This window comes from Delphinapterus leucas, chromosome 15, assembly GCF_059928025.1.
Source record: "Delphinapterus leucas isolate spDelLeu-1000000601 "Yukka" chromosome 15, BTC_Dleu_Yukka2, whole genome shotgun sequence".
Classification (NCBI taxonomy): Eukaryota; Metazoa; Chordata; class Mammalia; order Artiodactyla; family Monodontidae; genus Delphinapterus; species Delphinapterus leucas.
Window position 1 is genome coordinate 4,615,435 of NC_143143.1, and position 22,324 is coordinate 4,637,758.

The following is a 22,324-nucleotide window of genomic DNA, read 5'->3' on the forward strand; positions in this document are numbered from 1 at the left end:
CGTTTGGAGGACAGAGTCACCTCCCCAACCCCGAGCCTGTCGTAAGGCCAGGAGCCCAGAGCCCCCAGATCAGCCATATCACGCTTCCTCAAGGAGGGCAGTTCAAAGGGCAAATAACCCCCAAAGTCAGTAGGAATTTGTGAGCTCATACCACTGGGAAGTCCCATTGCCCCATGGGAGTTGGTGAATCGGGCACAACTGGATCCAAGAGTTCAGACAATATCCTAAGAACTCATCCTCCACACGGAGGCAGAGAGGAAGGAGTAGAGACTCGGACTAGCACAGGCCTTGAGTCTTTGAGCGACACGCAGCCCAGAGTGCTGTCTCTCTCCCTCTCCAGCTGCTCGGACACCACTGCCATGCCAGCCACCAACCAGGGCTGGCCTGAGGACTTCGGCTTCCGGCTGGGCGGCTCGGGTCCCTGCTTCGTCCTGGAGGTGGCCGAAGGGAGCAGCGCACACACCGGGGGTCTGCGGCCTGGGGACCAGATCCTGGAGGTGGAGGGGCTGGCCGTGGGCGGCCTGAGCCGCGAGCGCCTCGTGCGCCTGGCCCGGCGCTGCCCGCGCGTGCCGCCCAGCCTGGGCGTGCTCCCCGGCCCCGACGGCGGCCCCAGCGCGGGATCCGGCTGTGCACCCCTGACCACAGCCTCGCGGCCCCCTCGCTCCGGCCGCGGCCTCTCTCTGGGCCGCGAGCTGCTACGCCTGGCCGGCCGCAAACGCCCTGACGCCGTGCACCGAGAGCGCAGGCGCAAAGCCCAGGAGTTCAGCCGCAAGGTAGGGCGCCCAGGGCAGGACGGGGCGGGGCCCTAGGAGGCGGGGCGGTCTGGGGGTGGGGCTCTAGGGGCTATTGTTCTGGGGGGCGGGCACTGTGGGCGGGGCACGTCAGGGGCTTGATCTGTGGGAGTTGCTTTTCTTTATTTATTGAGGTAATACGGATGCACAGCTCAGTAAATCTTACCTAGGCATACACCGTTGTAACTACCACCCTGATCAACCTGTAGATTAATAGCATAAAGACAGTAATAGAATGCAGAGCATAGAATGATTCCTTCACCTTCTCCTTCATGAGAAGGTTCTCATGTGATCCTTTCCCTATCTGCCCCAACCAGAGGTAGCTACTATGCTGACTTCCATCGTTATAGAGGACTTTTGCCTGTTTGTGAACGTCATATAAATGGAATTATATAACGTGTACTCTTTGGTGCTGGGCTTCTTATGGTCATGTTATATCTGTGACTTTCATCCCTGTTGTGTGTGGTAGTGGATCATTCTTTCTATTGCCCGTATTAGTAACATACTGCCTTAGTCTACTGCGGCTGCTAAAATGAACTGTCAGAGTGTGAGTGGCTTATAAAAACCAGGAATTTATTTCTCACAGTTCTGGAGGCTGGGAAGTGCAAGATCACAGTGCCAGCAGATCAGTGTCTGGTGACGACCCCCCCTCCTGGGTCACAGACAGTGGCCTTCTTGCTGTGTCCTCACAGAGTGGAAGGGGCTAGGGATCTCTCTTGGGTCTCTTTTATAAGAACACTAATCCCTTAATGAGGGCTCTACCCTCATTACCTGAACATCTCCCAAAGGCCCCATCTTTGGGGGTTAAAATTTCAATATATAAATTGGGGAGGGGGACACAAACACTCAGACCATAGTACATAGTGTTATTTTTAAAAGAGCCACACCTGGGCTTCCCTGGTGGCACAGTGGTTAAGAATCCGCCTGCCAATGCGGGAGACACGGGTTCCAACCCTGGTCCGGGAAGATCCCACATGCCGCGGAGCAACTAAGCCCGTGCGCCACAACTACTGAGCCGCTGTGCCACAACTACTGAAGCCCATGTGCCTAGAGCCCGTGCTCTGCAACAAGAGAAGCCACCGCAACGAGAAGCCCGCGCACCGCAACGAAGAGTAGCCCCCACTCACTGCAACTAGAGAAAAGCCCGTGTGCAGCAACGAAGACCCAACGCAGCCAAAAATAAATAAATAAGTAAAAGAACCACACCTGTTTCAAGCCCCCACAAAACCGGGATCTGGCCCTGACTTACACAGCAGTCTGGATGGCAGGTTGGCCACAGGAGGCCCAGGTTTGGGTCCCCCAAACCTCCAAAGGCATCGCCTGTCAGGCTTTGGCACAAACAGGCTCTGAGTGTTCTCAGGTGGAAAGTTAGGACTTCCCTGAGGACTGAGGGTTAGGAGCCAGAAATGGCCAAGGCCTCCAGCCGAAAGAGGAGCCCAAGGCCTGAGCCACCTTCAGGAAGTGAGGGGTAGCCACCAGGAGAGGTGGGGACCCGGGGCTGGGAAGGAAAGGCTGAGGATGGTGTTGGCCTCAGGCCAGAATCCCAAGAAATCCCTGATTTGCGGAAACATATCCCTCTACTGGACCAATCCAGGCAAACCCGAGAAACCTGGGATGTGACACATATATGAGGAAGAGGCTGCCCAGTACGATCACGTCTACTGGGAAGGTCTCAGTGCAGCAACTACCTCAGGCCATCTGCCCTCATATACCTATGCTCCAGGGCCTTCAGATGTGGTCCAAAGGCCCTCATTTGACTGAAACTCCAACTGAACAACAAGTGAGCCAGGAAAGAGTCTGGAGCCTAGACACTCCCCTCTCCCTGCCTAGGGTTCAGGCCCCATGTGGATGCCAAGCCCAATGTCCTGGAAACTTCGTATCTGCTTGGTACTTGGGACACTTGAGTTCAGATACCATTCCTTGTCCTCCATGGAAGTGGATTTGCTCAGTCCTGCCCTTGGCAGGGTTTGGCCATGGGGTTTGGGGGCGAAGGGGCCAGGAAGCCATGCTGGAGTTTGGCCATTGCCCAAATGGCTCCCAGCTCACTGCCCAGGTATCAGATCCCCACCCACCTGGCCTCTTCCAGCACCTAAGCTTGGCCCAGTCCTCCTTCTAAACTGACTCCCCTCAGGAGCCTCACCTCTACCATGTGCCCCAGCATAAACCATTGTCTGGGCAGGACCTCAGCTGAGCCTTTCAGCCCCATTCCCCCAAGCAGGCCAGCCTCTAGCCAGGTCCAGGCAGTCACTCACACATACACACAGGACTCAGCTCTGGCCTTCCTAGGTCACCAGAGTCCAGCTCCTCAAAAGATGTGACTTTTTCCTATCTCCATGATAAGCTCGCCCGTAACAACAAACATCAAAGATATGGATGCCTTTTCACCCACCACAGTTAATTTTTACCCCCACTTTTAGTCCTCTAAGTGTCCAGAGGGCTGACCTCTACATGAGGTCCCAGCATTCCAGACTCCTCCACCTCAACATGAAGCTCAAAGATTCCCATAGAAGAGGAAGAGAGCATAAAAGATTGTGCCTCACAAAATTAAAATTCTAAGCGATACTAACAAGGAATATGATAGGGTGATAAGTGGAGGCGAGCTGTGTTCCATAGTAAAGTGTCGTAAATTTCTTTTCTTATCTAGGAAGGGGCCAGAGATTAATGTCAGACTTCGGGTCATTTTCTTTTTTTTGGTTGTTTAGTTAAATACATGTGTTAATAATTTAATGGTAACTACTAAAAAAATTAAGAAAGTATTCATTAAAAAAGAAAAGAAGATTGGGCCTCAACTCTTAAGGGAGGAATCCACCCACTGCACCTCCCGTCAATGCTCATTGGCTAGAACCAGTCACACTGCTGCTTCCAAAGGATGCTGGGAAGTGTAGTCCTCTGTGTGTCCAGGAAGGAGGGGAGACCTAGAGATATTGGTGAGCGCTAGCACCTGAATCCATTCCAGCTGTTGTAAAAAACTACCACAGATTGGGTGACTCATAAACAGGAATCTATCTCTCACAGCTCTGGAGTCTGGAAGTTTGAGAACAGGGTGCCAGCATGGTTGAGCGAGGGCCCTCTTTGGATTGCAGACTTCTGGTTTTGTCCTCACATGGTGAAAGGGGCGAGGGAGCTCTTTGGGGCTCTTTTATAAGGGCACTAATTCCATTCATGAGACCTCCACCCTCATGACCTAATCACATCCCAAAGGTCCCACCTCCTAATACCATCGCCTGGGGCATTAGGTTTTCAACGTACAAATTTTGGGGGGACACAAACATTCAGACCATAGCAACTAGTAAAGTCTGCTGTAATGCCAGATGACCTGCTGTAGAACCAAAGGTCTGTCCCAGACTCCATGCGATCCCTGGAGAGTCGGAAGGGGGCCCATCAGAGGCCCCAGAAGGGCAGGGTGGACATGCAGACTTGGCCAGGAAGCAGGGCCAGGGGTCATGACCGAGGGAGGAATCTGACCAGCTGCCCAGGTCAGCTGTGGTGCATTTTCTGGCAAGAGGGAATGGAGAGTGGTAGATTCTGGTTAGAGCTCCCCCAAGCAGCTCCACAAATCCCAAAAAAAGACTGCCTCAGGAAGATCAACAGTGTCTGTGGAGCGCCTCCCCCCGCCGTCCGCCATTGGTTTTGACCAATCAGCTCCCAGGTTCTTGCCAGCACTCGTCCTGCCCCAGATTGTCCTCCTTGAAGAGCCTGATATTTAATAGAAAATCCATTAGTGCCCCGTGATGGCGCATCATGCTTAGATGTAGGCTGAGAGCATCTCGGTAATAGCTGACACCAAAACCGCACTGTGGCAGGGGCCCCAGGAGGGAGGAACTATTTTTTCCTCTTTCTTACATAAAACATCTTTCCCCCTAGCCATGTTCTCTTTTGAATCGAGGCTGCAGCTGACTTTGATTTCAAAGCCACTAACATTCCTCGGTCTGGCGGGTTCTCGAGGAGGGGTGCCTGGTACTGCAGCCTGCCCCACGCACCGAGAGGGAAAGAAAGGTCGGCGGGGGAGCTGCAGGAAATGCACCTCGAGAATGGCCGGCCACTTGCCAGCTCTTTGGTTCAGTTCTGTAAACGCTCACTGAATGCACCAAGCCCTGTGCTCGGGTCTGGATAGGAGTAAGATGTCAGGTCTATGTCTCGGGCCATCACACCTGGTGAGGGAGACCTGGTGTGCAGGTGCCGGGACTGAGGCATGCACAGAATGTGGCCTCTGGCTGGATGCCCTGGAAGCCACCTGCTAATACCTGCTCATCCTCTATGGTGTCACCACCTCTGGAAAGCCTTCCTTAATCCCCTTGTGCTACCACGTAGAAAGCAGCTGGATGTACAGTTCTGAAGTTCAGGAGAAAGCTCTGGGCTGAAGATCAAGATCTAGGCGTCACCATCTGGGGTCCTTGTCCAGAGCGGTGTCAGGGAGCACTTGTGGCAAGTCAAGGGGTGGACTGTGGCAGGTAAGGACAGTCATATGGAAAGAGCAAGTATAGACAGTTCTGAGCAGGAAAAAGAAGAGGATGGTGGGGTTGTGGGATCAGGGAGGACTTTATTTACTGGGAGAGATGTGAACATTTGTATGAGCTGAAGGGAAGGAGGCTGTGGAGACACTGAAATCCATGCATTTTGCCGCTGTTGACTGTAGCCCTCTGATGAGCAAGGGCTGGGGAAACAGCTGTGAACAGGACTGGAGGGGAGCCTGCTCTCATAGCTGCTGACATGCCTGTGGGGAAAGAAATGATGAGCACGTGGACAAATCAATAAACAGTTATTTGAGATGATGATCAATTAAGGGAGGAAATAAACAGGGAGATGAGAGAGTGATGGGGGCCCCTTGAACGGAGTGGTCAGGAAAGGCTCCCTAAGGAGGGGACTTTCAAGCTGACAGCTGAGTGACAAGTAGGTGGCAGGAAGAGAGGGTGGGGACTCTGGTGTGTGTGTGTGTACAGTGTAATGTCTGTGGCCTTGTGGGTTGGCCTTGCCCAGGAGAGTGGAGGGTGGAGGGGAGGGATGCTGGGTCTGTTGAGAAGTTTGGAGGTGGATGGAAGGGGGTACCGAACAGCCCCACTTCTGGCCGAAATTGCACCTGCACGGTCCTGAGAGAGATGCATGGCAAACTCCCAGACTCACCAAGCGGCCCAGCCTCCCACCCCTGCTTCAGGGTTAGCTCAGGATGTCAGTACCCAGAGGCACCCCCAGACCCCGGACTAACAAGGCAGGGATCTCCTGGAGTATGGACAGACAATGGTTAACTGCTGCATTTTTTAAAGTATTAGTGGGAATTCCCTGACAGTCCAGTGGTTAGGACGCTGAGCTTCCACTGCAGGGGGTGCAGGTTCGATCCCTAGTCGGGGAACTAAGATCCCACGTGCAGTGAGGCAAAAAAAAAAAGTATTGGTGCCAGGCACAAAAACCCACATAGTATATGATCCCAGTCATAAGAAATATTCAGTATGAGCATCCATAGAACAGAAAAATAGATTAGTGGCTGCCCAGGGCTGGGGAAGTAGGGAATGGGGAGTGACCGCTTAATGGGTACAGCGTTTCCACCTGGGGTGATGAGAATGTCCTGGAACTGGAAGGTGGTGATGGCTACACCACACTGTGAATGTACTTAATGCCACTGAATTGTACATATGAAAATGGTTACTGTGGTAAATTTTATGTTATGTGCATTTTTACCACAGTAAAAGAAAAAGGGAAAAAAAAGAAGCAATGACAACATGTATGCCTTTTCCTGACTGTATAAGTCATATAAGCTCACTGTTTAAAAAATGGAAACCATTGACATAAAAATAATCAAAATCACTATAAACCTTAGTGCATATTCCCTGTGCAGACATATGTGTAATTATCTATGATAAAAAATGTAATACCGTGTGTTCCATTTGATAACCTGTTTTTTTCACTTACCTGTTTATCACAAACATTTTCTATGTATTTTATAACAGCTTTAGTGAGATGTATTCATATACCATACAATTTATTCATTTAAAGTGTACACTTCAATGGCTTTTAGTATATTCACAGAGCTGTGCAACTATCACCACAATTTTAGAACTTTTTAATCACCCCAGAAAGAAGCCCTGCACCCATTAGCCATCACTCCCCATTTCATGGTTTTTAAATAAAGACCTACAGCATCATTCTCTCTGGCCAAATGGTACCACATTGCATCAAACCTTAAACACTGTCAATTGCAAGATGCACTTGTTTTATTTACCACCAAGAAAGAAAAATCCCTGCCAACTGACCCGTGACACATGCTTCCTTATCTTCTTGTCACTTAATTTGTAGTTAGTGGAAGAGGGCTTTTAGACTTATTTGGACATATTTAGTACTCGCAATGTATATAACTCAATGGAAGTAACAATATGAAACCTATGACCAGATTCATACATGCACAGGAATGACAACTAGCCATAGGACACAACCTGATTTCAGAGATGTTAAAATTTTTTTAAAAAAAGTGCTCACCCTAGAATCAACGATATCCAATATTGCAGAGTATGGAGTGAACTTGGCTGTGAAACAACAGAAGTTGACTCCGCTGAGGCAGAAAAGGAATTTGTGGGAGGAAGAGTTCATAGAATCAGTGCTGGAGACCTAGGCTTAGGACCAAGAAGGGATGGGCCACCTGGAGCACAGCTGTCCTAAACACCCTTCAGGATGAGTCTGCTCAGGGCGCGCTACAGGGCTCTGCCACTGCCCTGAACAAGCTCCGTGTCCCCACATCTCTGCGTCATTCCTTCAAGAGCAAAAGCCCTGGGCAAGAGCCTCCGACTGCCCGAGGCTGCAACATAAGGCCCAGGACCTTGCCTCTCACCTGGTTGGGGATTTCCTCCCATCTTGGCTGCATAGCCAAGGAAATATCCCCCAAATGGATGTGCTACAATTATTTAGCCTGTAATGTCAGATATTTATACTGCTTCCAGTGTCTCAGTATCATAAATAATGCAGAGGTGAACCTCTTCACTCATATATCGTCGTGCACTTGTCAGGACACGTCAAGGATACATTCGTCGATGCACGATCATTGGGTAAAATGACAGGCGCATTTTTAGGCTTTGGACACTCTTGCTGCCCATGTCCGGTAGGCTCCTCTGAGTAGATGTGCTCTGTCTGGCCTCAGCTGGTTTGCACAATAAGGTGAAGAAAACAAAAGTCCAGAGGGAGCATTGAGGAAACCAGAATTTGGGGTGACGCGTGCACCCCAGGGCCTTTTTGTGGAGCCAGAACGTTCTCTGTGGGATCTCTCGGCGGAAGAGTATGGTGGAAGGGAATATAGTGTTATGATGCTAGTAACTAGCAATTACAGAGTGCTTGGCACGTGTTTTAAGCCCTTACATGGATTCCTTTAATCCTCACGATATTCAGTAGAAGGGCTGTCTCTGGGTTTGAATCCTGACTCCATGGCCTTGAGTAAGTCACCCCACCCCTAGCAGCCTCAGTTTCCTTAGATATAGAACAAAGATACGGGCCCTGCCCACCTCGTTGGGCTACTGTGAGCTCTGAAATGGCATGGTCTGGGTAAGGAGCTCTCACGGGGGCCCAGAGGGGGCTGCCATGTCAGCTGTCCTGGGGGAGAAAGGGAGGGAGGTGACTGATTCCCTGGTGTTCTGCCCTGGGACCCTTGTGGCCACTCATCAGACCCTTCCCCGCAGGTGGATGAAATCTTGGGGGACCAGCCGATGACCAAGGAGCGGATGTTCGCTGCTCTAAAGCAGTTCGCGGCTGAGCAGCGGGTGGATGAGCTGGTGTGGGCGCTCACCCTGGTGCTGCCCCTCGAGGCCCGTGGGCCCCTCCTGGAGAACCTCAGGTACCTCAATTGGGGGGCAGGATGGGCAAGCAGGGGTGTCCACTCTCCCACCACCACCCCGGGCTCTGCTGCTGCTGTTGCTGTGTGGCCCGCCCCTGAGCTGGACCCCAACACCCCGTCAGCTCCAGGATATGGGTGGGCCAGTGACCCCGAAGGCTGCTGGGAAGGTCAGCTGTTGGCTTTGCTGGCCGCCAAGGCATCACTTTGAGTGAGAAGGAAAGGGCTGCTAACTGCTGGGCTGGGACTGGCTGCAGAGAAGACCCACCTCCTGAGCTCAAGTCACAGTCTGCCCTGCTCTGTCCCAAAACCCAGATCACAGAAATCTCCAATGCGACACCAAGACAATCCTAGTTCTTCACTGAGAGGGAGTAATGGCGCAGCGTCAAGGCAAGGAAGCCTGGAGCTGTGCTGTGTCCATCCCGGGCACCGCCCTCCTCCCCATCCTATAAACAGTGTGTTCTCTCTGCCCTTTGATGATGACAGCTGCGTGCCAAGAACCTCGCCAGGTCCCTAGACGAACACTCTCTCACTGAATCCCACCAGCACTATTATTGTCCCCATTCCACAGAGGTAGACTGAGGCTCAGAGAGGTTAAGGGACTGGCCCAAAGTCACACAGCAAATGAATAGCAGTCACAAGAACATGAACCAGTTAGCTGTGCACTTTCTGCTCAGCTTTGGACCTTCTAAATTCCTCCTTCAGGAAAAAAAAAAAAAATCTCCCGGTAGGTCCACACCTGGGAATCTCCTGAAACCGGCCCCCCACCTCCACCCCCATCCTGCCCTGCACCGCACAGCTTTGATCAGGCCCCCGTGGGCCTGAATGATGTGTTCCCTGCACGGGTCCTGCGGGGCTGGCTCTCCACCCCCTGCCTCCAGGGCCTGTGACGCTCCCCACCCCCGCCCCTCCCCCTTCCTGGGCTCAGCCCGCCCCCTCCCCTCGCTGCCATTCACCCCGCAGCCTGCCCCTCCCTCTGGGCCTGGCCAATGTCAGGGACCGGGCTGGCCACCCCCACTCCCCAAGCCCGGGCGCAGCGTCTCCGCTCTGCAGCAGAGCACAAAAGAGGCCACCATGAGCTGCCTGGGGTGAGTTAGGGGCCTGCCCCTTGCTGGGAAAATCCGGAGAGAAAAAAAGTTATTTCTTGAGCCAAATTTGCAGAACAGATGATGCGCTGGCGCTGAGGGCTCCCTGGGGAGGTGATGGATGGGCAGCCCCCCACCCCGCCCCTCCGCACCAGTGCTGGGCCAGGGGCCGGGCGGCCAGGCTGTCCCTGGGAAGTTGGCATGCGTGTCTTAAGGCTGTTAGCCGCCAGACTCAGCTGGAGGCCCCCTCGGTCCCTCATCTCCCTCCGGCGCTGCCCAGGCTTCCGTCCCTGCCGCCTCTGCCGGGTCAGCCGGTCTGCCTCCCGGGACAGCCCCTAACGCCCGCCTTTCCTGTCCGCGGCTCGTCCCCCGAGCGGCCGGCAGAGGGTCAGGAAGAGTCGGGGTGGAGAGGCACCCCCTTGGGCATGCTCGATTTAGAGCCTGGGAACCTGGAACCCTGGACACCTGGGATGCCCAGTCCCCGCAGCGTCCCCGTCCCCGGGGCGCTGCTGGGGAGGATGAAACAGCAGCCTCTTGTCCGAGCGTCAAGGGCGACAGGAAAATTGGGGAGGCTGCTGGAGGGGGGGGCGGTGCCCAGCTGGGCTCTGCAGGGAGAGGGGTGCCCTGGCAGCCTGGCTTCAGCCACCCATCCCGCTACCTCCCCACCCCGCCTCCACCACCCCTCTGGTGTACTGGTGTGCTCTGGTGCCCATGTACTGGTTTCCAGGGATGAAGTGATGATCCCCACGCAGCACCTTCCCGAGAGAGCTCAGAGAAGGCATGGAGGAATCACGGACAGTTTTCTGTGATTCTGAGAGCTGAGCATCAGCCGAGGGGCAGCTGAGAATGGACTCAACACAGGGCAGTCAGGGCAGGCTGCCTGGAGCAGGCAGCAAGTTCCGGTGCTGGAGCTTAGACAGTGACTGGTGGGGTGTGGCATGCGCCCTGTGGAGGTGGGAAGATAGTTCATCAGGGCCAGGCATCTAGCCACAGAGGCGAGGGTGGTGCCACACACAACCCAACCCTGGGTACCCAACTGTGCCTAGCTGTGACCCACCCTGCCTTGGTAGAGGGCCATGAAGGGCTCTGGCCTTGGGACCCCCCGACTGAGGAGAGACAAGGCTTGAATGAGAGGTGCAGCAGCAAAGGGTAGGTAAAGATACACATGTGCGCGTGTGTTGTGCTCATGTGTGTGCACACTCGACAGAGGCTGGAACCCACCCAAATCACCATGTGGCCTCTGAGGGGTGGTCCCAGTGGCCCAACTGGAAGACTTGGGGAGAAAGGAGAAGGAGCAGTGAGACCACGAAGCTGGGCCATCCAGTGCAGTAGCCACTAGCCACATGTCACTCTTTAACATTGAATTTAATGGATATCAAATACGACTTAATATTCAGCGTGGCTTCATCATCTTAGCATGGCTGTGAGGGTGAGATTTGGGTCAGTGGCGATGTTGTAAGTAAAGGGTCTTATCTTTCTTTACGACAGCAGTTACTCCTGTGGCTCAGAGCCTAATTTGGGTCTATCCCCAAAGGGATTCCAGTCTGATGAAGTGATAAAATGACTTTCTAATTAGGGCAGGCCAGGTAGTTTGGAAAGCGTGACGTGGATAGGAGGGAACAGGAAAGCAAAGTCAGCTTTGTGCTCTGCTAGTGCACCTCCACCACACAGCTGAGGTGGTGGAGGAAGCTGTGTTTTGAATCCCAGCAGACCTAGCGAACCCCCAGTCCACTCACTGGCTGTGTGACCTTGAGCAGTTTCACTAACCTCTACACTTTATCCATAAAAATGGGGTTGGTCATTTCTACGTGTTCCCCGTGGGGTTCTTGGTAGGAAAGCATGTAAGTGGACTCTGCCAATGGCAAAGCAGAGAAGAGATTAGTTGAGAACCTGGGGGATAGGGTGTGAGCACCTCCTTCACCCTCCTCTGCTTTAATGACAAGTGTCAGCGCCACCATCATACAAAGCTCCTTGGAAAATTCTATGACACTGTGTAGGGGGAAGTGCCAGGCAACTCGTATGTGCTCCGTTAAATTGGTTTCCCCTAGGGAAGGTCTCTTTCTCCCTAGAGAGGTTCCTTGACCATGGCACTATCGACATTTGGGGCCCCATGTTTCCCTGTTGCTGGGGGCTGTCCTGCATGTTGTAGGATGCTTAGCAGCATCCCCGGCCTCTGCTCACTAGATGCCAGTAGCACGCCCTCCTCCCACTTTTCATTTTGTGACAACCAAAACTGTCTCCAGACAATGCCAGATGTCCTCTGTGGGGCAAAATCACCCCCAGTTGAGAAACACTGCCCTGGTGTGACCTGCCTTTGGTAGCACCCTCTTGCTGGGGCAGACACTTCAGCAGGACCAGCCTGGCCCACCCTATACTGCCATGGGTCATCTGGCCAGATGCACCAGCTGCTGGCCCCTTTGGTGCCTTCACTGTGCTGGGGGGGCGGGGGGGGAACCTGGCCCCAAGGCAGCGAGTGCACTGCTGGCTGTGTCTGGATTCGAGCAGGAGCATCGGCTCCGTAGTCGCGTCTCCAGTGCCCACGGCAACGTGGACGGTCTTCACAGCCTCAGGGCCATCACAGCTGGTACCAAACAACCAGAAATGGCTCGATCATGATGGGACGGCTGTGGCCCTGTGGATGACAGGGAGCTGTGCTCACTGTGAGGATTTTCAGACACTTCTCCCCCTGGCAGGGCTGAGGTCAGGCACGGGGAGGACACCGAATGAGCACCGGCTCAGGCTTCCTGCTGCCGCAGGGGAGACATAAAGCCGTGAGAGGTCACCCCAGAGTGGTGGCCTCCCTGGGGCCAGGCATGCAGGGCTGAAGTGTGTTGGGCAGCATGGCCTGGATAGAGGACAGAGACTGACCGTCAGGTCTGCAGGGGCCTCCCTGTGACGGGCTGCAGGAAACACGCAGGCAGGATCATGGAGGATGTTCCCCGCAAAGACCGAGGCAGAGGCAAAGTCCCCAGGGTTTCCTGCCTCTGCGGTTCCAGCCTGTCTGGGTGGTGGCCGCCTCCTTGTGCTGACCCCCCTGCCCCCAGCGCCCTGCCACTTTGAGGCTGTCCCTGAGAGACCCCTCCCAGGATGCCCTGGGCTGGCTCCCCGGCATCTATCCTTTGGTCCTCAGAACTCAGATTCTCACCCTTTCCAGCCTGAAGCTAGGACTCGGATCAGCAAGAAATGACAATGCAGTGGGGGCCCTGGGGCCTGCTCCTGCTTTGTGGCAGGCCCAGAGCTGGAGGAGGGGTCCAGGCCCCCTTTCCCCTTATCTCCGTCTCTTCCCCTTAGCTGCTCCTCCCCTCCCCTCTCCCAGTAGGACACGCCCATCCTGGGGAGGCCCTCTGTTCCCCCCACTGCCCTCACCTGGGACTTGCCCCAACCTGGCCACCCCCTCCTCATTTCCACTCACTCACCAGGTCTCATTAACTTGACTTCCTGTGTTTTAGAATCTGGCCACTTGTCCCATCCCAACATCCTTTGCTGCGCCCCTCCCAGCATCACCCCTCCCCTGGTGTACCAAAACCTTCGGGGTCCCTCCGCCTCCCCTTAAATCCTTATACCCTCCCGCGGCTCCTCACTGTTCTGAGTGCAGCTTGAGCGGCTGACAACGGCATTCAAGGCCTCCTTCTCTAGCCCCTTCTCCTCTGGAGCTTCCCCCTGGGTGGGAAGGGAGGGTCTCTCTGGACGACACCTGCTGAGTCCTCGAGTCCCAGCGCAAAGGCCACCTCCTCCAGAAAGCCTTCCCAGGCTCTGCACAAGGCAGTCGGAGCTTCCTCTGAACGGTCGGGTTCGGCCTCGCTGCATTCGGGTGTTGGGGACTCTCCGGAGCGCCGCGGCCCGAGGGGTCGGAGGCGAGGCGCCTGGGGAGGTGCTCGTGGAGGGGGCCAGAGGAGGCGGCGTGACAGCCTCGACCAGCCCCAGCTCGCGGGGAGCTGACTGAAGGGTCCCCCGGAGGGGCGGGGCCGGGAGGGGCGGGGCCACCCGAGAGGGGGCGGGCGCGGGGCCTCGGGCCCAGCCGGCTCGGGAGGGGCCGAGCGCGCTCGCCCAGCAGAGTCGCGTGGAGTCTCGGCGCCCTCGCTCTGCTCGCGGGCTCCGCCACCCCCTGCCCATCGGCACCTGCCGCGCCGCCGTCGCCGGCTTCAGATGGGGAAGGACCAGGGCTTCTCTCGGCACTTTCGGTAGTTTCCCCACTGCGCCCAGAGCCCCCGGGAACCGCGCACCCTGGTGCGACGCACCCGCCTCCGGCTGACCTGAAAAGGGGTGGGGCTGGGACACTGAGGGGCTTCGCTGTCCTGGGTGGGCACCCACCGAGCCTGGCTGGGAGCGGGGGCTTGGGAGGGCAGGCATAAACCGGAAGGTTATTAAGGGGGCGAGTTTCCCGCGCTAGGCACCCGGAACCCGTCCGAGGCCCTAGGGGTCGGGATCCGGGTCGGGGATCAAGGGCTGGGATTGAAAAGCCCTTTTTCCTTCCTACGACTGGACTGATTGAGGGAACTGGGCAGAGAACAAGGCGGGGAATGTGGTGGAGAGAGAGGACCCTATGGGAGCCCCGGGTAGGAATCTGGAGTTGGCTTTAGACCTGATCCCCCAGAGAGAAGAGAACTGACTCTGAGTGCAAGGTCATTGTGTGGCACCCAGAAGAGCCCTGTGGCCACAGAGAAGCTTCTTGGCATAGCAGGGACCTGGGAGTCCTGAGGCAGCCATAGCCAGGCTGTCAGGTCAAAGGGGCATCAAATCCATCAGCCACAGTGGTCCATGAGACCCCACCCACTGCATCTGGATCTGCTGGGCCAGTCAATTCAGGGCAGACCCAGGGCTGGGGTGCCTGGGCCAGACTGAGCCGCATGGAGGGCCCACACCAGCCAGAAAGGGCGTCTGGCACACCAGGCAGCCTTGGCTTCCTTCTCAGCCCCAAGAACACCAAGGAGGGAATGGGCCACCCAACTTTCTCCTACCTATGCAGTTGGTGACTCACCTGGCTTCCACTGCAGGGGCAGAGTGGCGGCTGCCACCCTCTATTGCTGCTAGAGGGTGGCAGGTTGGACCTAGGGGCTGGGGGTGTTGGGCTGATACCTTCTGGAGCCTGGTGCCGGAGCCAAAGTGTAAGGTAGACAGTTTCCGGCTTGTCATCTCTGCTTTGCCTGAGCATGAGGCATGTGGGGAAGGTGCAGGCCAGGCGGAAGGAGAAGTCAGGCTCTGGAGACCTTGACTGACCATGTGGGGAATGCGACTGAGGCTCTAGATTTTTGGGAACCACTGGGGGTGGGCAAGGATGAGTGTATCAGGCGATGACTCTCCTGGCAGAGTTGAGCAGGCCATCATTCTAACCTCCTGGTTGCCTGGAACATCCAGATCTGAAGCAGAGCTCACTGGGGGGTGGGGGGCAGGCCCTGATGCACCCTCCTCCCTGAGGATCCACATCCCTTCCCTCCCACCAGGTAGCTTAGTGTGTCCACTGACCTTATTAAACTACCCACAGAGATTGGGGGAACTTAGCGGGGGCCACCGTGTGACATCAGAGGCGTTGTATTTCAGCTGTGGCTGCAAGGCCTCTGCTCCCTCCCCTCCTCCCATGCCCTTGGCAGTGGCTCCTGGTCGAAAGAACAGGAAAGGGAGCCTTGGGATGCAGCCAGGGAGGCCTCGATAGCAACCAGACCTTCAGGGGCCCTCGACAGAGCCCTGCCACAGTGCGGAGGTCCAGAGGCTGGGCTTCCATCTCAGCTGTGCCGAGGGCAGCCGAGTAACCCTGGAAAGTTAGGGATCCTCTCTGAGCCTCAGAATCCTCTTCCGTGGGCCAGGGAGTCCACCAGGATGTTAACTGCTGCCATTACTCAGAAGTATGGGTGGGCCACTGGTAGACCCCCGTTTACTGAGTCTCTGAGTCCCAACCATGTGCCGAGCCCTGGCTGGTCACTGTCGGTCACACCCAGGCTTCAGACCCAGCCCTCTGAGAGCTTCCAGCCTTGCTGAGGAGACCTATGGGCACCAAGGAAACATTCCAGGGTGTGGACCCCAACAGGGGACTGTGTGAGCCTCCCTGCTGCCTCTCATCACTTCCAGGGTGACTCCTTTTAGAGCAGGGTCCACAGTGCCTTCAGCTTTGAAGCCGAGCGCCTGGCTGGCACAGAGAGCAGAGACTTCCTAAAACATGTTGGACAAAACTGGAGGAAGGCCAGTGTTGGGTGTTGAAGGGCGAGCCCGGTTTCGCTAGAAGAGCAGAGAGAGTGTGCTAGGTGGGGGCCACAGCCTGGGCAAAAGTGTACAAGACAGGACTGGATGTGGTGGTCCTGGCGCTTTCTGAGGCGGCAGCGGTAGAGAGGGCTGCTGGGAGAAGCAAGCTGGGAGCTGGGGAGTCTGATGAGGGTCTGGGTGAAGTCTGACCCCGGAGCGGATTGTGGCTTCAGTTTTCTCCAGCAGAGCTGCCTGGAATCAGGCAGGGAGACGGTGGGTGGTGGGGACCCCTATCTGCTGTTTGGCCTGGTGCGAGGGCATGAGATGAGGGAGTCTGGGAGAGGCCAGAGGTGGGAAGACAGAGGCAAGAGGAGGAACGGGTCCACGGACGGGCTTTGAGGGCACTGAAGGCCCCGAGGCCAGAGTAATGGGGACAGTGGAAACGAGACTTTCCCGAAGTGCAGCAAGCAGGGCGCCGTGGCCTTTGTGTGGCCCGGGCCCGTTGGGGCGCAAGTCCGGGCACCGAGGGGGACACTTGGGGTGTGGGCTGCTGATTCCCCCGCCACCCTTGGGTGGAGGGGAGAGCCGAGGGCAGCGCCCACGAAGAGAAGTCTTTGGGCCGAGGTTTGCCGAGTTCAGGGCGCGATCAGGGGGCGCGCCCCGACTCTGCTGTCCTCGCCCGCAGGATCTTCATCCCCAAGAAGCACCGGGCGCGCTTCGACGAGGTGGTGTCTCAGGGTCTGCTGGGCAAGCTATGCCGCGCCCGGCGGGCGCAGGGCGCGCAGCGGCTGCGCCGGAGCCGCAGCGAGGAACGGCCGGAGCGCCTCCTGGTGTCCACGCGCGCCAGCGCCGCCCCGCGCCGCCCCGACGAGCCTCCCCAGCGCAAGGCCGCCTCTCTGCTCGGCAGCCGCGCCGGCCCCGGGGGCGCGCGCAGGTACCCGAGACGAGTGGGCGCGGGCTGCGGACGCCTCTCGGTCGGTGGGCTCGGCATGGAGACCCGGGCGGAGGGTGCGGGGGCGAAGCGAGGACACCTGGGGGTTGGGGTCCAGGAGAGGTGAAGGGGAGCGGGACACTGGACGTCGCCATCTCCTGCACCCCCCAGGTTCCTCTCCCCAGGGGAAGGCGCGCTGCCCGCCCCCCACCCGCCCCTTCTTTCTCCCCAGGACGGTCCGAGTCTACAAGGGCAACAAGAGCTTCGGCTTCACGCTTCGCGGCCACGGACCTGTCTGGATCGAGTCTGTCCTGCCTGGTGAGGTGTGGGTGGGTTGTTCAGGATGGGGTGAGGGAGTCTGTTAGGCCGATGCTCAGCAGCCCCTCCCCCTTTCAGGTACCAACCTCAAGTAGCCTGTGTCCTCTGAGTGTCCCAGAGCAGCAGATCCAAATCACCCACCTTCCCCAGTCAGGACGAACCCCCTCCAAGTTCAGGGTCACCCCTGTGCCACGTGAGCCAAGTTCTCCATCCAGATCTTTCCTATGTCCACAGGGAGGGCAAGGGGCACTGCCTGAGACACGGGGGCAGCCGGGACAGAGCTGGTGCCCGCCCAGGCTGAGCCCCAGACAACATTCCCATTCCCTGGGAACTGGGCACTTGCTGGGCGGGCAGCAGGGCTTCAGGGCCTCTTCCCACTATCCAGCCCCCAGCCCCCCAAATCTGGACTCCCCCCCTCCTCCCACCTGGCCAGCCCCTTCTTGCTCCTGGAATGGTGCATCTTGAAAAAGGCAGTCTTCTCAGTGAAGGAATTCCTTCTTCCCACCCTTCCAGTGGGGCGTTGAGGGGAGGGAGGGAAGAAACCCATTTATTGTGGAGGCAGCCCATTCCCTTGTGGAAGGTCTCCGTGGACAGACATGTCTCCTGGTACCGAACTGATCTCTCCCTCCCTGTAAGCAGCCCACAGGGCTGGGTCACCTGCTCTGTCCTGTCCCCATCCCCTCCCAGCACCTGACCATGACGCGCCTAGTGAACCAGCGCCATCGGTGCCCCTGCTGATGCTGAGTTCTTTCTGCCCTTCTGCATCTCACATCTCCAGCGCACGGATTTGTGAGAAGGCTCTTCTGATCGCTGGGAAAGTGCCTCAGTGCCTTTGCATCACTGTTCCGGCCTTCGGATCATTCTGAGACCCAGTCCATCTTGGATTTGTACATCACTAAGTCAATGACACACTGTTGTAGAGAAAAGGCCCAAGGCTGCTCTCTGGGGAGCTTCCTCTAGACAAGATTAATCTCTCCTCTTTGGATATGTCTCTTCCAACTTTGCCATCACCCCCACCCCCACCTCCCTGCCTCTCCCACATGTGTAGCCAGAGATACTTGGCCTGGGGCCATGTTAAAATCCAGGGGTGCTGTTCTCCCCAACCCAACCTCCAGGCTGGTAACCCCATGCCTTCCTCGTCATAGGAAGCCAAACGGGTGCTTCGACGGGAGCTTTTACAGATGGGGATACAGGCTTGAGAGACTCTGGCAAATCAAGGACTAGAACCTGGGATCTCCTGACTCCTGATCCAGTGATCTTTCATCCCTTGCTACTACCTCTCTGGCCTTTCCACCCCAGCCTGGCCCAAGCTTCCAGGCAGGCCATGTTGGATTTGTCACCATCGCCCTTGCCCCCTTTTCAGTCCCAGGAAAAAAAAAAACCCCTGGCCCCCTCTGTCAGGAAGTCTTCCCTGATCATTCCCCTTCCTCTCCTGACGAATCCCACCTCAAGAGAGAGCCAATTGCTCACAGTCTGAGAGTATATTTAGGCATCTATCATTTCCCCCCACTTGCTTCCAGATCAAATTTAGAGTGATGAATAATGAAAGAGGCAGAAAGAAAAAAAGTCTGTATCCACAGGAGCAAACTTAGCAGCTCCCCCTTCTCCAGGTATCAGGTACTGGGTTAGGGCTGACCTGCAGGGCCATTAAGGCAGAGTGAGAATTAGCCGCTCCCACGTGCTGAAAATGTAGGTTTTATTATTCAGACATGGTGAGGTCAACAGGTCAGGAGATGACTGCCATTAAAAAGATGGTGTGTTACAGCTCCCAAGAGGAAGGGGCACGGCACACCATGCCACAAAGGGCCACACAGGGAAGCACCAGGATTGGTCACGAGGCAGAGGGAGCAAGAGAAAACATGGGCAAGAGTCCTTTTTTTTTTTTTTTTTTTTTTTGTGAAGAAATGGGTGAGGCAGGGTAAGCCAGCTAAGCAGGTTTACCCGGACTGTGCGAGTCCCATAGAGGAAGGGTGGGAGAATGGGCTTAGGATTGGTTGGTTGGCACGGGAAAGATGCACTTGCAGACCAGTCATGTACCATCTCTAGGGATTGGCTAGCCCTAGAGGGACAGTCCCTCCAGTGTCAGCAAGGTCCCAAGATGTCGAAACATGATTAATTCTTCATGTTTCCCAGCCTGAGGGAGGAGCCTCCCTCTAGACACATTTTCTCCTAGTGACAAAGGCACAGAGGAATTTATGTTGTGGACCTTTGTACGAGGGGTTGAGAATAGAGTATAGAGTAGGGTCGTCTGCGGATGTGCACACCTTCCTTTTCTGCTCTCCTCCCCCAGCTCAGGGCTGACCAGTGGTCCACGCCGGGTCCCGAGCACTCCCACCCTCGCCAGGCTATCACTCCCTGCTTCGAGCAGCTGCGAGCAGAGGGGCGCTGGCTCTAATGTGGGACTGCTGGCCTGAATTTGGCTCTCCTCTGCCACCCATCCCACTTCTCGCCTGTAAAACAGGAGGACGACACAGGGATCCCTGAGTGGGTCACTGCTCAGCTGACCGCACCATCTCTCCTTGCTTCCAGGGAGCCCGGCTGACAATGCTTCCCTCAAATCGGGTGACCGGATCCTCTTCCTCAACGGACTAGACATGAGGTCAGAGGCTATTGGGGTCACTGGAGCTTGGTGGCAAACAGTCCCCAGGACTCCTGACTCTTGGGATACCCCGGCCATGGGCCTCTGACCAGCTGGTCCCCAGTTTGTCCCTCTTCTCACAGGAAGTCTTGAATCCACCCTCCCACCCTCTCCAGGATGTCAAATCGTCCTTCCAACCAGGAAACACCCCAGCTCCGTGCAGGGGGCACAGAGTTGAATGGATCATGTGTGTCTTACCCTTAAGAGGGGACCCTGCCCAGGGGTGGCGTGGTCATGACCCCTTCTGTACCCAGAAGTGTCCAGCTGGCCCTGGGCCTGGAGCTTCTCCTGCATGGGAGATTAACAAGCAAGAGAGGCAGGGCCCTGGCTTCTGGTCCTGGCCCAGCAGTGGGCTTGCTGTGTGGCCTCCACCGGCAGGACAGGGAGGTCTGGCGGGTGGCTTTGGGCAGGGCTCATCCTGGGCAGGCCCTCCTGGGCCATCTCTGCTCGGCAGGAACTGCTCCCACGACAAGGTGGTGTCCATGCTGCAGGGCAGTGGTGCAATGCCCACGCTGGTGGTGGAGGAGGGGCTCGTCCCATTCGCCAGCGGTGAGACCCCCACTGGCCCTTGGCCGCCTTGGCCCACATACCCTGCTGGGGTCGCCATGGGTGGGATTTATGATTCTACAGAGGACTCTGCTTGTCCCCCATCTCTGCAGCTTCCCTCTCCAGGTGGTGCTGTAAAACCCAGTGGGGTGGCCTCAGGGACGCTGCCTGGGGCTCTCCCTCCTCCCCCAATGGGGCACATCCCCAGGTGTGCCTCCCAATGCATGGCGCTCACCCCAGTTCGGGAGGTCCCCTGGTCCCAGCTGCCAGGAAAACCGCGCCTGGCCTGGGGACGCTGGGTCACCCGGGCCTCTCCTTCCCGTGGCCCCTGCAGACTCCGACTCGATGGATTCTCCCAACCCGTCGTCGGCACTCACCTCCCTGCAGTGGGTGGCGGAGATCCTGCCGTCCAGCATCCGGGTGCAGGGGAGGACCTTCAGCCAGCAGCTGGAGCACCTGCTCACGCCCCCCGAGCGCTATGGGGTCTGCCGGGCCCTCGAGAGCTTCTTCCAGCACAGGTGGCTGGGCCAGGGGGGTGGTGGGGACCTGCCCAGGGTAGACCCCAATTCCTGCCCGGTCTCACCATCGGGGTCTCCCTGCCTGAGCTTCCTAAGCCCCCTTCTCCTGAGGGAAGCTCAAAGGAACCGAGTTGGGGTGGGGACCATCGGGGCTGCCCTAGAACAAACCCTGACTCTGAAACCTCCTAGCCAAGTGCCCTGGGCAAGTCACAGCCTTCTCTGTAAAGTGAGGCAGGCAGCGACCCCCTGCAGGGTTGTTGGCGGGACCCTCACAACGCCCCCAGCTGTGGGCACTTGCCACCAGCCCCGCCCTGTTAGGCTTGGTTTAGCACCTTTCTTTTTGCACCTCAGCAGCAGCAAGAGTGTTTATCACACGCCTCAGCCCAGAGGGTCGTTTCATGGTCCCTGCAAAGCCAATCACTTGTTCATTCCCTTTTTTTGTTTAAACAAAAATGTATATTTGTTGAAATATAATCCACATATCATACAATTCACCCATTTGAATGTACAATGCACTGGTTCTTAATATATTCACAAATACGTGTAACCGTCATCATACTCAATTTTAGAACACTTTCATCAGAAAGAAAGCCCCAGCCCTTTCACTGTTGCTTTCACCCCCCGCCACTCCTCCTTCACCTTAAATAACCACTAATCTACTTTCTGTCTCTGTAGACTTCCCTGTTCTGGACATTTCATATGATGGAATCATACAATATGTGGACTTTCATGTCTGGCTTCTTTCATTTAGCATGTTTTCAACATTCATCCAAGTTATAACACCCCCAGTCGGTCCTTATATCTATGGGTTCTGCATCCATAGATTCAACCAACCACTGAACAAATATATTTGGAAAAAATTCCATAAAGTTCCAAACGGCAAAACTTAAATTTGCCAGAGTTCCCTGTTTGTTTTATGTTTTATTTATTTTTTTATAAATTTATTTATTTTACTTATTTATTTTTGGCTGCATTGGGTCTTCGTTGCTGCATGTGGGCTTTCTCTAGTTGTGGCAAGCAGGGGCTACTTTTCATTGCGGTGCGCAGGCTTCTCATGGCAGTGGTTTCTCTTGTTGCGGAGCATGGGCTGTAGGCACGTGGGCTTCTGTAGTTGTGGCTCGCGGGCTCTAGAGCGCAGGCTCAGTAGTTGTGGCGCACGGGCTTAGTTGCTCCACGGCATATGGGATCTTCCTGGACCAGGGCTCAAGCCTGTGTCCCTTGCATTGGCAGGCGGATTCTTAACCACTGAGCCACCAGGGAAGTTCCTCTCTGTGAGTCTTAGGTTCCAATTCCTTGTTGATTTTAGACATTGTAAATATCTTCTCCCATTTGTTACTCTATTGTTACTTCCATTATATCTAATATTTTGTGTGTGTGTGTGTGTGTGTGTGTGTGTGTGTGTGTGTTTGCGGTACGCGGGCCTCTCCTGTTGTGGAGCACAGGCTCCGGACACGCAGGCCCAGCGGCCATGGCTCACGGGCCCAGCCGCTCCGCGGCATGTGGGATCTTCCCGGAT

General features: G+C 56.1%; 1 protein-coding gene across 1 annotated transcript in view; it reads left to right on the forward strand.

The window, feature by feature from the left end:
- The first annotated feature begins 344 nt into the window (after positions 1–344).
- GRID2IP (Grid2 interacting protein) overlaps positions 345–22,324 on the forward strand; it is a 52,287-nt gene continuing 30,307 nt past the window's right edge. The window contains exons 1-7 of the mRNA XM_022587682.3: positions 345–773; positions 8,447–8,601; positions 16,543–16,791; positions 17,021–17,106; positions 19,636–19,705; positions 20,199–20,293; positions 20,625–20,808. Coding sequence (XP_022443390.1) covers positions 360–773; positions 8,447–8,601; positions 16,543–16,791; positions 17,021–17,106; positions 19,636–19,705; positions 20,199–20,293; positions 20,625–20,808 — 1,253 coding nt within the window. The 5' untranslated portion in view covers positions 345–359. The remainder of the gene's footprint in view (positions 774–8,446; positions 8,602–16,542; positions 16,792–17,020; positions 17,107–19,635; positions 19,706–20,198; positions 20,294–20,624; positions 20,809–22,324) is intronic.